General features: G+C 31.1%; 1 protein-coding gene and 1 long non-coding RNA gene across 2 annotated transcripts; one reads left to right on the plus strand and one right to left on the minus strand.

Annotated features, from left to right (window-relative positions):
* Positions 1-256: 256 nt before the first annotated feature.
* LOC145598376 (uncharacterized) lies at positions 257-7,225 on the plus strand. The gene is made up of 4 exons (XR_014103544.1): positions 257-432; positions 2,832-2,988; positions 6,201-6,231; positions 6,873-7,225. It is a non-coding gene; the product is annotated as an uncharacterized LOC145598376 (long non-coding RNA).
* On the minus strand, positions 2,184-5,116 carry LOC145598375 (cytochrome P450 87A3-like). Its single transcript, XM_081654718.1, has 9 exons — positions 4,903-5,116; positions 4,220-4,541; positions 3,978-4,127; positions 3,413-3,664; positions 3,222-3,311; positions 3,069-3,147; positions 2,855-2,961; positions 2,610-2,737; positions 2,184-2,509 (listed from the first exon to the last, which is right to left on the minus strand). The coding sequence occupies exons 1-9, from the start codon at positions 5,100-5,102 to the stop codon at positions 2,389-2,391; spliced, it is 1,449 nt and encodes a 482-aa protein (XP_081510844.1). The 5' UTR covers positions 5,103-5,116; the 3' UTR covers positions 2,184-2,388.
* Positions 7,226-15,181: the final 7,956 nt, after the last annotated feature.

Raw genomic sequence — 15,181 nt, forward strand, 5'->3', positions numbered from 1 at the left:
AAACAACCAGTTATCCTAAAATTCAACAGGTCATGACTCATTTTGAGAAGATACTCTATAAAGTTCGACTTATTTTTAGTTAATCAAAAGGTTGACTTACTTTGAGCTAATTTGACAAAGGTTGGCTTACCAGTTATCCTAAAATTCAACAGGTCATGACTCATTTTGAGAAGATACTCTATAAAGTTCGACTTATTTTTAGTTAATCAAAAGGTTGACTTACTTTGAGCTAATTTGACAAAGGTTGGCTTATTTTTGACAAATTTTCCTTAATCTTTTTACTTTAAAATTTAAAAACAATTTTCAATTATTTCAGTTTTTCTGTTTAACTGTTTTCGCCTCAATCTGTGTTTCGGAAAAGCTCTCGATTGTTGGTGCGGTGGCTGCTATAATAACGGCGACTCAGACTTCCTCATTGATCTCAAATTCCAGGTATTTCACCAACATTTTATCATACTGTCATAGAAAAGCAACAATTATATACGAAAATATTGATGCCATCTATGCGAATTACTTCAATTTTTTTGGTTAAATCTGATCTGAATCTTCTAGAAGATAAAAGAATGGAGTGAGGGAGTATTTTAATGCTACTGTAAAAACTATGAGCAATAAACAATTGTAGAATGCCGCCATTATTAAAATTTCGATTAGACATGATTGACGCATTTCTTGTTTGTTAGTTTTTTATAGTTGAAATTTTCAATATTGTAGGTTAACATTTTATTACTAATGCATGTTAACTAATTGATTAATTTATGTTTCTCGAATTGATATTCCGCACTTTTTTGTTTGGTTAGATGTACGAAATATTGCTTCCGGTACTATATATATAGATAAAATTTTAAAATTTTTATATACATCCGGGTGCAAGATGGACTTATTTATATGTTTAGTTCTCTTAATGTATATTGCTCATTTTAAATTCTTAAGAAAAATTAAATACTGTAATAAATGAAGTTAATGAAGTTTTAATTCCTTTGAATTTTAACTAAACATGTGCAGATGCGTCTACTTCCTAGAAAATCTAAATCCCCATGTTATGTGTCAACCAAACGCATACTTTAAATGCTGAATTAGGCTATGTTCTTTTGAGTTTCTAGGCAAGTAGAGCAGAGTAGGGCTTAGCAGAGCAAAATAGGGCCTTTGTCTTTTATGGCCACCCCTTGTCGACCTTATGTATTGCTACAAAGTACAATATATCTATCCCACTATAATTGGCTACATGGTTATAAGTATTTTATAAGGAACCAACTTGAATTTCCCTTGATAATTGATAGAGTATATGTACTGATTTTGAGCTTCAAACATCAGCTTAAACTTTTGGTTGAGTTGGTCATTTAACATCGTTACAATATTTGTATTTGTAATGCTATGGTAAACATATGAGATATCGAAATCTCTGGGGCTTGTTTGATTAATCAATATGGATTACCAAGAAGGATTATGGTCAGACAATCACTATGGGACGAATAACAAATGACCTCAAGAATCGACTACCATGATGATGACCACCATTTCTAGGCAAATGGCCAGCTTGTGTATTTGAAGATAACTAGCCTTTGTAGGACATAATTAAGGTTGACTGTAATAAAGAGGATATCTTCAACCTGACAGCAGGCACAATCGCCTCCTGACAGTACATATGATTTGTTAACTTCTAATTCTAAATCTGTTTTTGGTGAAAACCCTGTTAAAAATGGAATTCAGCCTGAAAAGAAGGCTGGCAGTTGATGGGTAGGTATGTTCCATGTAGCTCTACTAGATTAACATTCGCCAATAGGTGTATAAATAGGAAGGGGTTTTAATACTATAATTTCCCCTTACCCTTATGCTACTATGTATTCAATTGTTATTCAGGGAATCAGGCGTTTCATCATTAATAATGCGGTGCTTCCATTTTATAAATGTCAAGTAATTTAGCTATTTAAGTGTGTTCGTAACTTTTAGGTGAGTGATTGGACTTTGTTTCAGTCAGTATGCTAAGATGTCATATTGTTTAATTTGTTTGCTTTGCAATTAGCTGTATTGTGGTCCGCATTGTTAATATAGTAACTCAATCATAATAATTGGCAGTCATAACACTGGGAAAATTTGTGATTATCTGTATAGATGTTTTATAAACTTGCAACATGGAAGGTGATATGAATTTTAACAATGATTTTTTATATCGGAAACTTAACCCCTTCTTTTTCAAATCATATGTTCTTTCACAGATTTTGAAAAGATGAAGGGTAAAAAAATAGACAATGTATACAAAAACTGTAACTATTACAAGAAAACTGTTCACGGTTGCTCTTTTTTTGGTGGAGAAACTGTAAATATTTGTTCTCCGTTCCTTTTTTGTTAGTATTGGTCTCTTATTATTGTGGCTTGAAATCACTTGTAACACTATATTTGTGAAGTAGAGTCATTTGATAGATTCTGTTTCTTAGCCAACTGAATGTGAAAACCATCTGGAAACTGTAAGCCAGGGGTCCGAACGATATTCCCTCCTTTCACTGGATTCCACCTGAGATTCCATTTGTTGAAGAATATAAGTTAGATATGTCATTCTCTTAAAATATTCATTTAAAATTTAGTATGATGGTTTTATATATATATGCCTGTACCTGTATTTTGTAACTAAGCAGTGTAGAAATACAGCCATTTGCACCTTGGTAAAATCTGTCCCGACACAAAATCTCATACCTCCCCCGAATGCCATGAAATGTTTGGATGCACCGTTTATTTCGCCTCCCTACACACAATTACATTTCTTGTTGATATTTTGTATATATACAGAAGTAATATAACCAAATTTAAGTATCATAGTTTTCCCTCATGATTGGCAGGAATTCGAAAGTATGTTGCATACCTCCCATCTCCACGGATTGAAGTCAAGGGGATTTTCATATCTGGCAGGGTTCAAGTGTACAGCTGGAGGACAGACCATGACACCCCAACCAGCTGGAATGGTATAGCCTGCATCGATCAAAATTCTATGTTAAGGTATGTATACTCGAGTAACATCAACATTGATATAAAGATTGAAGCTCTTAATAAATTTTGTAATGATAAATTATGCATACCTTTGTAGCTGACATCTCTTAATGCTTTTCTGAAAATTCCTGGAACTATATTTGCCATCCTAACTGTTTCATTGATGAACTGCATTATAAACTAGTTAGTTCTATTTTGGGATGGATTCTCAGTGAACTTGTTGTGATGGCAAGCTAACTAACCTGAAAAGTGAATGTCATTGATTTGTATTCACTCCATGTAAGATGAGAATCTGGATTTTCACGCCTCTTTAAAATTGCTTCATGCTCTTCCTGTCAATTAGGCATAGTGTGAGTTGGGTTTCATATAAATAGAAGATGTGATTGAGAGGGAACAGATAAATTTAGACAGTTTTCGCCTCAAAGAATATTACTGTCAGTGTTTGTAGGACCAGAGGGTAATCTGATAGATATTTCAAGGCAACAGTTAGAGCCAGGGAGGTTGTCTCAAAGCTAGCAAAGAGAAGCACAAACATTAGGTCCAAAGCAATTCCCTCTGTTAGCGGTGTTCCCTCCTTTGCCAGTTCCACGAGGACATAATCGAAAAAGTCTGTGTTCTGTTTCCTAGGCATCATTCTTCTCTCCTGTAGCATTTTTTTCAGCATCTTCATTGCCTTGTTTCTTCCCTGTGGCCACAATGGTATTATCTTAAGAATTGGAAGTTCCGGGTTTGTTACAATGATTGTTTAAACTTAAAACTATTATTATTATTTACAATCAACAGGTATTGTATACAACTGGTGCATTTGTAAAAATAAGGGCCTAATCACTCTAGATCACATAAAGTCACCACTGTGTGAGGTCAACTTCTAGTCGTATGTGATTTGGGGTAACTATGATATTGTACACCCAGTGTTTAAAATTTTTGCATTTTATTACTGTAATATTTTTTGCGAAACAATAAAGACATGTTTAGTTGAGGGGTTATTTGATGTTTACCTGTAAGCATTTGTGGTATGCTGTACCGGGAATGTTCAAAGGGAAGGAGATTAGTCCCTTAATGAAAGCAACAAAACTCTCCCTTAGATTTTCTGGAGAGTTTTCAGCATCATGACTGATTAACTTTTTGGCTGTCAGATTGAAAATCATCTGCACGGAAATAGAATAAAATTAGTACTAAGCTATCTAAGTTTTATCATATTATATCGTGACCACCAATAGCTGAAATTCAGAAAGCTTACGCTAGCTGTTGCATCTTTTATCTCCACTGTATCCAGTTCAGACCACTGATTTAGTTGTCTAAGCACTGTATCTTCAACTTCAGGTAGCATCTTCTTTAGGCTTTCAGGACCGAAAAGACTCAATACCATGTTTTTAAGATACTTGTACATGAACCCGTGTAAGGACCCGACATTTTCTTTCCCGAAAATTTCTGTAAATGTGTCTGGATACCAGCTCTGAAATGTTTGTCCTTCTTGTTGAAAGATTATATGGCTAAGCTCTGGATCAGTTGAGACTATAATCGGTCTTCCAACTAAATTAGTTTTGAATATTGGCCCAAATCTGAAAAATCCAAAGTAATTGCACTGTTGAATTAGAGATCAGCAGAACTGAAAATTTAACGTGGTTGCACATTGTAACTCTGAGTGCCCGACCGCCCCTTTCTTATTGTGTCTTATAACAGTGTTTGACACAAATATTGAAAAAGAGTGGGGAGCAGCATGTCAAAGTTGATGAATTTAAAAAGAGGAAGTGGGGTAAAGAGAAAAATAGTAAAACAATCAACTGTGAGATGTGCCCTTAAAGTGCATTATGTGAAATCAATGTGTGTTTTTTAGTGCAAACAGAGATGTGAAAAAAATATTAAGGCTATCTACATCTAGAAAATGTAAAAATCAATAAGGGACAAATGGAGTATATTTACCTTTTCATCCGTTCTTTGACAAAGGGAGATATGTCGAAGGTAGTATTTGGGGCAAAGAACTGAAGAGTTTCACCGATGAGTGGCCAGCCCATTGAACCTGGCGGAAGTGTTCCATTGCATTTTGGATTCCACCATCTGAAGAGCCAACGTGTCAAACTTATGATGGCAATTGCTATGAGGCTCACAACAAGTGGAAACATTTGATTGTTAGATTAATGTATGGTTGATAATTGGGTGATTACTGGTGAATATGGGATTATATGAGATACGGTTCAGGATTACAGAGTTAATCAGAAGTTATCGTACAAATGAAATAGAGGAAGTTGTTATTGAAAGACAAAGAACAGCAGAAAGTGCTGGCATGCATGCATCTTAGCATTACGAACTGAAGTTACTTAAATAGGTAGAGAAGATGACTTGCAAACTAGTTGGAGGAAAATAATACTAGTATATATAATTAGTAATCATTTTCTATGCTATTGCGGAATTTTCTGAAAAGCTGTATGATAGTAATAGTTGTTACTTGTAAGAAGTAGTTGGAGATTGATTTAAATAAAGATTAGAAGAATAACTTGAGTTTTAAAAAGGATATTGCTTCCACTCTTCATTCCGCTGTCAACGGTTTCTTTAAAATACTCTCTTTAAAGCCTAGCATGACGATGAAGCCTACTGGATACTTCCTCTCCTCCTCTCTTTTAAGTCTCCTTGCGCTACGTGCTTATGCCCCTATCATTGGTATTATATGTGTGCATTACATTTATGACGGCATAAAACATGATAAGAAGCACGAGGCTGAATTATGGCCTTTCTTTAGGAGCTCTGGCCGAATCACAAGTCGAGGACTTTTTCGTTGTGTTGACAATGTTAAAGTGTAAACAGATATGTGATGCAACTGGATCTTACCAAAGATTATCAGATATATTTAACTCTGTTGGTTTCTGCTTTTGTTATGATTTTTTCCCATCACCGATGCTAGTTACTAGAATTATCTATGATAGTTTCCATGAGGATGAGATCTTATCTTGGATTGTTTTGTTCTTGTCGATATGTTTATAGAATGTCGATGTTATGATCTAAAATACCCTTTTAAGATATGCAAGCAACTGACTTAGATTCTGTTGGTTTTGTGCCTGTTTAAATTTTAATCACTTGCAAATAGCCTACATTTTCATGTACTAGTTAAGTTAATTAGGCTATATTCGTAGCCGGGTTAGACACTATGAACATCTTCGTAAACTCTGGATTTACCCATTTTTTAGCTAGGGATCACTGTAAAGAATTGGACTATATTTATGCAGGTGAAAATGCAAGGAGGATTCTACATATAAGGTTGGACTAAATACTTTATGCTTTCTTTTATTCTTTATTGTTATTATATAGTCTAATATTTTGCAGGGATTATATAAAATGCATAAAAGGTAGATTGAATTTCATGTGTAGAAAAAAAAATGGGGGTAACCTGAGTACCTGACCAGATAGGTAGGAGGACATTTATGGAAGAAAATTTAAAGGTTGGGACACTTGGGAGTGGACTGCCTGTGTGCATGATCTAGCACTTATATACCTTTGTACATTTATCTTCACAGGTCTTAAAGACAATATGAAGTATCATACAGTACTATATATGCACTCCCTCCGTTTCTTTGAGTACGTTACATTTTTTGTTTACTCACATATTAAGAAAGGAGATAGGGTCTAACGACTTCGCAGTTTAGTTGAATATATGCATATGAGTACCTTTATGTGGGGTGGGCGTAAAATGTTACAAAAAATGAAAGAGAGGGATTATAAGTTATACGGGGTAACCGATTAATGATCACTTAAATTTGTGTGCAGCATAGTCGCTTATGAGGTGCAAAGCTATCATCCTTATCAACCTTTGATTATTTATTTGTAATTGTAAGGTTGTATTGCCTTTCTTAATGATCTTCCTTTTGCTGCTCTTCTTACATATAGCTAGTACATTTCAGTTGCAGGCTCTTTTACCTTGGAAGATCGACGCCTTTGTTTGGGATGCTAGGAGCCTAGGAGTTTGATGTCTTAGAAATTTATCATCATTATATCTTCTGTGAAACTAATCAAGCAGTTGATTTGATCTATGGACGCCTTTGTTTGGGATACTAGGTGTTTAATGTTGTAGCTTTCTAAAATTTAATTGTATCTTTTGCGAAACTAATCACACGGATTATAGGATCTATTTGTTTCCTCTCACACATATATGATATATCCGTTGTATCTTATTGTTAAGGAGGACAAGACAAATTAGATTATGTAATCTATATCTATACTTAGTATTTAAAAACATAAATCATCATCCTCATAATGCCACATGTAAATTATATTTTTCACCAATGTCACATGCCATCTCATTTAACCTTTCTCATAAAAAAAAAAAAAAAAAAAAAAAAAAACACTAGCTTTAATTCAATACATGAATGAATGTTTGGTTCACTTTCCTCCAATTTAATATCTTCTACAATTACATTCAATTTTCGCCCCTTTTTCTCCTTTATGAACTATTTATTTTCCAATAAGAAACATATTATAAAATTAAAACTTATATTATATACCTATAAACAATTGTGCGTTGCATGGGCCAGAAGGCTAGTTTTTAATCTAAAGACGCGATACATTAATTAACAATTAACAATGTTGCTTTCATACATTTTGCTAAAGATTGGTGTATATGTTAAGCATAGTAGCTTGATACATATATACCTATTAGAATAAAATCCAAATTAGGCCTACAACTCATTGACATGTGCTAGCCAGTAATTGTGGGTTTCTGTGATTCTTAGAAAGCAAGTTTTGCCGACTACTGATTCAGTATTACATACTGACTACAGATATTTAGTCAAAACATTACTAAGTTAGTTATAAATTTTATAATACTCTGTATAAAGTATGAAATTTAATTCTCTCGTTAAGTTAGTTTATGTTAGCATCTTCCATTATTATTCACTAACATTAAATATGACCCATGTTAGTGATGTATGTTACCGTATGTGTTTGGTATCTTTCTAAATATGAGCAGGACCAGTTATGGATCTATCGAATATGGATTAAATGTGATACGTACTTTTATTTAGTCATATCAATTTTATTAATAGATATATATACCTTGGACCATTTTGGCAAATTGCCTTTATATGGAAATTTTGACTTTTATTTATCCTTACCACCAACTCTCTAATAAACTACGAATGTTGATAGTTTTAATGTCAACTAGATTAGTTTGTTAATTGGTCGGTATTATTGTCTTTTGTTAGGATTATGTAAAATTGTTAAAGCAAAGATTTTTGGTGCAAATGACGAGATGACCAAGAACAATTATACTCGATCGATTCCCTCCTTTATGTGTAATTTCTATTTTGAGGTGTGTTTACTTTCTAGTTCTACTTTTAAGTATTTTTTATACACTCTCAGCTTTCGAAAGTTCAATATTTTAAGTTGTTTCAAAAAGTTTAACTCGCTTCTACTTTATTCATTTCTTGGAAAAACTCTTTTACTATCTTACTCCTCATACCGTGGCCCATTATATTTACACCTTTTTCTACTCTCTCTTATTGGTCCACCGTAATCTTACTCATGTCCACCTATTTAACATATTTCTTTTACTCCATTTACCTTATTTATTTATTTACTTTTTTCATGCATTCTTAGAAATAAGAGTCTATAACAAGCAAGTTAAACTGTTAAAACAGAAGGAGTGTTTTCCAAAATACTGTGTAATATTCTCTCCTTCCTAAATTAGTCTTCCACGTAGGATTTAGACATCATTATAAGAAATAGTAAGGACGGGAAAAACGTATGGTTAATCATGGTTCGAAAATTTTATATTTGAACTCCACATTATTCATTATTCTTGTTTATCTTGAAAACATTTAACATTATTCTTGTTTATCTTGAAAACATTTAACAAATTCAGCAATATTAAAATTCAGCAATGTGAACAGGCTCTTAGTCAAGTTAATAGATACTAAGTATATATAGAAACATCTAGACATGTATTTGGCAAATGATAATAATCATTCATACCGCATTAGGTCATTGCATAGCTCATTAACTTAATGAGGACAAGTAACATACTAAACGACAGTAAACTATGGTTGTTCTTAATATAAATTTGCATACACTTGATAGCCAAATTGCATGCATGAAGTCTCCTAAGAATCGAATATTGCGAGATTCTTCAAGCATGTAACCATAATTAATATTAATAATAATCGCAAGAATTACTTATAAGTATGTCATTATTTATATAATTTTTTAAGCACAAGTCCAAGAGTTATAATTATACTGTCTTGCAAATCTAGTCACTTAAATGCGAAACTATTTAAATAATGACAAGAAAGGTTCTTGTGTGTCAAAATAGATACACCACATTTTACTTTTATAGTAGAATCTTGTCACCTATATTGATTTAATCTTCTCACATTAAAAATTCTCCTCATGCTCGCCAAAAAAAAAAAAAAAACCCCTCATGAAGAGAATTTGTCACCATTTTATTTTAAGAAAGAAATCTCTTTATATCCTATTATTGTTATCATATTAAAAATTCCCATCAATTTATATAATCTGATCACTTTAGCAAATTTAATTGTTCTTAATTGAAAAGTGAAAACTGAGGTGAGGGTGTTTGTTGTACTAGCTAAAATGCTAAATGTATGATGTTTGTTCATTTCCAATAAAATCCTTAAAATTTTAGAAATAATATATATTAATGGAAGAAATCCATACATTATATGTGCATTATTGAATGTGCAATAGATGAAATAAATATCATCAAAATAAGAGTACAATTTTCGTGCAAGTGTACCATGTGTTTGCCACCACATTGGTACCTCTCTAAGTGCAACTTGAGGCAAATAAACTCGATCAACTTTCTAGCTAAGTGTCACATTCATGAATGGAAATGTGTACAATCACCATTTTAAGTGTCACGTTCATGAATAGAAATTCGTACAATTATGTCCTTTTTTAGTTTTAAATTTCATATTAGTAGATGATTGGGTTTGAGCTACACTCAATAATGAGAAGGAGACTTTGACTATTTTGTAGAGATTTTATCCTAACCTTATTTGATCTTATTTGAACTTATCTAATCAACTTATTTGAAACTTATAAAACCTTACTCTATATTAGAATAATTTCAATTTAAATTGAACTTGAATAACCCCTTGTTAGAACTTATTATGCATTCCTTATTAACCTTTATTAGAACATATATTAACTTATGCATTATCAACCCTTATTAGAACATGTATTAACTTATATTAATTTAAATCTAAAACGCATGTCTTATCAACCCTGATTAGAACATATATTAACTTATTTTCTGAATTAATCTTATTATATTTTAACCTATATATATGAAATTATTAGCCATTACTTAATAATTATATTATTATGCATATCATGTTGTGAAAAAGTAGGAAGACTATTCAATGGCTACAATAAATATGTAGCCATTATAATTGTTTTTAATCTCAACCATTAAAATTTTAAGGATAAATCTTGTTCATTTATTTGTTTGACTATGAAAAAAAAATTGTAATTTTAAAAATAACTCCTTGTTTTTACTTTGGAAAGAAAAAACTGTTTTTGTCGCCGAATACAAGCAGTTTCGCTTTCTCTACCAAGCAAATCTATCAATCTCCATTAATATTGCAGCAGCAAATTACCATGGTTAAATTACTATTATCATCAAGAATCGAAGTATTATACTTATGTTATCAACTTATCTGTATCATCTTTCCCACAAAAATAAATATCACCCAACACTAATTGTTATACAAAGACAACAAAGTACATCGACGGAATTCGAATTTTGGAATCGAACGATTCAATGGAAGAAAGGGTTCGAAAATAGACTGTAAGGCTTTATTTAAGAAGTAATCGATCAATTATTATCAATAATTTTACTTCTAATAAAATTAATTTTTATCTATTGTGTACAAATCATTATAATTATTATTTATTATTTAGTCAATTTTATATGGTCAAGATTTAATACTAAATTTTAAAGGTCTAGATTGAAAGATTACAATGACTACAATATTATTGTGGCCATTGCAAAATTGTCCGAAAAAGTAATACTCTTTATTATGCATATATCATGTTGTGAAAAAGTAATACTCTTATCTTAAATGATTACGCTTTCAAACACGTGACCCCTTAAATTAAGCAATTGGGAAAATAAATCCATCATCTTTAAATGTTCTTTCTATTTAAAAAGTGATTGTCACACAAAATAATTCATATTACGAAGATTTTTTGGAGACATAAGAAGTATTACTTTTATCGATGCTATACTATTTTCTACTTGGTTAAATTTGACAAGAATTAGGAATTACTCATCCATTTAAAATTGCAAGGATGAGGGAGTAATGAAGAAAAAATAGTTGTTCACTAAATTCCTAGAAGAAAAGAAGAGGTTAGAGATGCATGAACGTGGCAACAAACACTCCTCAAGATAAATCAATTAAAGAATTAAGGTTACAATTCTCAGCCTTGTTTCAAAGTTGTTTGATTCTTAATTAATTGAAAAAGCGTAAAGATTAAGTACGGAATAGTAGTTTATAGAGACAACCGTAGTTAGTTTGAGTTATTTAAGGGACATACGTGCATTGCAAATTTTAAATTATTTTATTAAAAAAAAAAGGTCAAAGCTGAATTTTGGAAGGCTTAAAATGAGGGCAAAATGACAAATTATCCATTAATATGATCTGTGTGGTTGGACATACAGTTGTAGTTAACTACCTTTGTAGTTTATAATTACTCCTTAAATGAGATTATATTTTTTTTTTTTTTTGAAAGATGGTTAGTGCATTATTATATTAAAGTAAGATTGTCAAGTTCAAGAGTTTTGCTAACGCACATATTTGGAATATTTTTAATATAAATTATACGAAGTACAAAATACTAAAGACGATCAAGATAGAGGATGAAAATTCTATGGTAGTAATTCTTAAAATGATTATAATTATACTATTTATTTATTGGCTGATTTATTTATTTTTTATGTTAAAATTAATTATAAATATTTTTTCTTATTTTTAAAATTTATTTTTATATTTTCAAAATTAATTTACGAATTTTTTTTTTTATTTCAGTAATAATAAACACTGAAATTTGCAAATCAATTAGGGAAATTATTAAAAAAAATTCAAAAATTATTTCAAAATTAATAAATAAATATTAAAAATTAGATAAATGATTTATAATTAATTTTAACATAATAAAATAAATCAAAATCAGCCATAAAAACTTAGTGTAATGGATTTCAAAAAAAAAAAAAAAAAAAAAAAAAAAACACAAAAACACAAAAAACAAACAAACTTAGTGTAATGGTAGTCATTTTGGGGATAACTACCAAGAGGAGTGTGCATTTGTGTAAACTAAATTAAACATCGATATGAGTATTACCAATTACTTCATCACCTTCTTTCTCGTCTATTTTTCGATTTAATTAATTAACAATAGATGATCAAATACTGAGTAATAATAACTTGTGTACTACTCTTGTCAAAAAAAAAAAAAAAAAAAAAAAAAAAAAAAAAAAAAAAAAAAACCCTTGTGTACTACTACATATGGAGTACTCAACTAATTAAGCTGATTGAACACCACATTATACCATGGATTTCCTTTTTAATATTTGAGTGTGTTACTTATACTCATCCGTATACAAATTTAATTTATTACCACAATACCACTATGTTTATTTTAATGAGTAATCTCACTAAAAAGTCGTTACTGTTGGTCAGTCTTAACATTTCTAAGTTTCAACGCGTTTATGTTTTTTCAACGAAATGAGTAAAATAAAAAGAGTAATTATAATAAGTTAATCAATAATCAGTGTCTTAAATACTACAAATGGGTGCTGATCACTGCCAGCAATCAGGTGTTCTGCAACTCCGCACTTCACATGGGACTGCTGGATTTTAGTCATTTTACTCAATTTGCATCAACTTTTTTTTTTTTTTTTTTTTTTTTGCAAGAATAATTGATCGAGCATCCTCCATTTATTCATCAATTATCATTTCTTTTTAGTAGTAATTCGATTACAAATCTTGAATCTATAATTTTAAGGTGATTTTGTTGGTTAAGTTAGTCGATATTCACTTGAGCAATCATTACACGTGTTAATATTACTGAATATGCCCTAATAATCTCAACTGTGTTTATTGTTCATGTAGAATTTGTATTTATTTTTATTTTTTTTATTTTTTTGGGTGAAACTAGTGTATCGTATATTAATTAATTAGGTTACATCTATCTATATCCATCAATTAGTGTATAACATTAACTATTTCACTCCATGAAAACAATGCAACTTCTTTCTATGGTGTGCCCTTAGGTTGGCAATAATCTATGTTGTACTCATACTATTCGTCTATTTTAAAAGTTTTGACTATACTCTTGTAGGTTTCAAAGTGTCTTAAATCTCTAATGATATCCACGTTTGATAATTTCTGTTAATTAGATATCACATGTAATATTGTAATCTACAATATATATTTTGGTTGTAATCTACAATGTATATCATTTTGAGCTTAAATCAGTAACACTAAATCATATGGTTTGTTACTCCGTACTAAAAGTTATGCTTAAAATGCAAGAAAAATTAACCTAAACATTGGCCCTTTTTAACAAGAGGTAGGAGAAGATTAAAAATATACTCAAACGAGAGATGATGAAAATAGTATAGTGCACCCGGGCGCACCATGCGCGTGGTGTACCCGGAAAGAACATAAGACATATTTTAAAGAACATGGGCAAAAAAAAGAACATTCTAGTGTTTGAAAAAGAACAATATGTGTTTGAAAAAAGAACATGTTTGTGTTTGACAAAAAATGACATTACAAAGAACTTAAAGTCTTTACAAAAGGAACATGTTATCTTTCATAGTTACTCGGGTGGTTGAACGTGTTTGAAAAAGAACATTATATTTGACAAAAAAGAACATGTTTGTGTTTGACAAAGAGCGCATATTCTTAGATGCACACTCATGCACCTAGAAATAGGTGTAACAACAACACAATATGAACATTAGCTTTATAGAAAGTGAATATAGGCATAAAAATATGAACATTAGCTTTTCGGAAAGTGAATATAAGCATAAAAAATGTGTGATTTTCGATTTCTTATGTGGTGACTTTGCGATTAATTTCGATTGATTAGATTATACTACCTTCGTTAACTTTTAGTTGCAACTTTGGGGTATTATTTGGGAGACATAAAATATTCCAAAGTTGCAACTAAATGTTAACGGAGGTAGTACATGATTTTCTTAATTCTAATGAATTGAATTTTATCTTATTTTCTGCATTTTTTTTTATCAATGAACATAATCACGTAAAATATGAACATGCATAGGTTCCCTTAAATGTGAACATTAGCTTTTTAGAAAGTTAACATAGGCATAAAAAAATATGAATTTATGCATTTCAGAAAGTGAACATAACATTTCAAAATATGAACATAAGTATTGGTTTTCTTAAAGTGAATATAAGCATTTAAAAGGTGAACATATACGTAAAAAAATATGAACATAAACATTTAAGGAAGACAACACATGCCTGAACAGATTTAATTAATATTTCATGAACAACACATATTTACATTATGAATATTTGAAATTATATATGAACATATGAAATATTATTATGAGTATAATGCATTTAATTATGAATATAAAAATTTGAAGAAATAAAAAATAATATGATTATGAAACATATGCATTATAAGTATTAAATGTTCAATTTTTATCATTAAATGTTCATTTTTTTTACTAAATGTTCATTTTGTAGAGTAGTGTTAATTTTGGCGGGTCACGGATTTGTTGTCCGGGTTATTAATTTGGTCCGCGCGTTTTGGGCCTTCCCTTGTTGCAACTATTTAGGTGTATAATGATGCACCTAAGACCAATTGGACAAAGATACAGGTGATCATTGGGTGGGTCGGGCCAAGGTTAAAAAAACATCTCACTTATCAGGTCGGGCCAAGTTTTGAGCCGAATTTTTGTGCCCAAACCCGCCCAAAATGGTCCGGCTGTACGAGCTTTTCGGGTCGAGTAAAAAAAACAGCTAAAATGCATAAAAACGCATTCCCAAACCCGCCCAAAAAATTAAATTTACGGGCCGGGCCCGACCTGATTTTGGGGGCGAAAAAATTCTTCCCCAAAACTCGTACAAATTTTTACCTAGACTCTACGGCAGGGAAAACTGCCTGCACCCCCCACCCCTCCGCGCGTGCCCCGCCCCCGCCCCTTTTCATT

Source organism: Chenopodium album, chromosome 20 (genome assembly GCF_948465745.1).
Source record: "Chenopodium album chromosome 20, dcCheAlbu1.1, whole genome shotgun sequence".
Lineage (NCBI taxonomy): Eukaryota > Viridiplantae > Streptophyta > Magnoliopsida > Caryophyllales > Amaranthaceae > Chenopodium > Chenopodium album.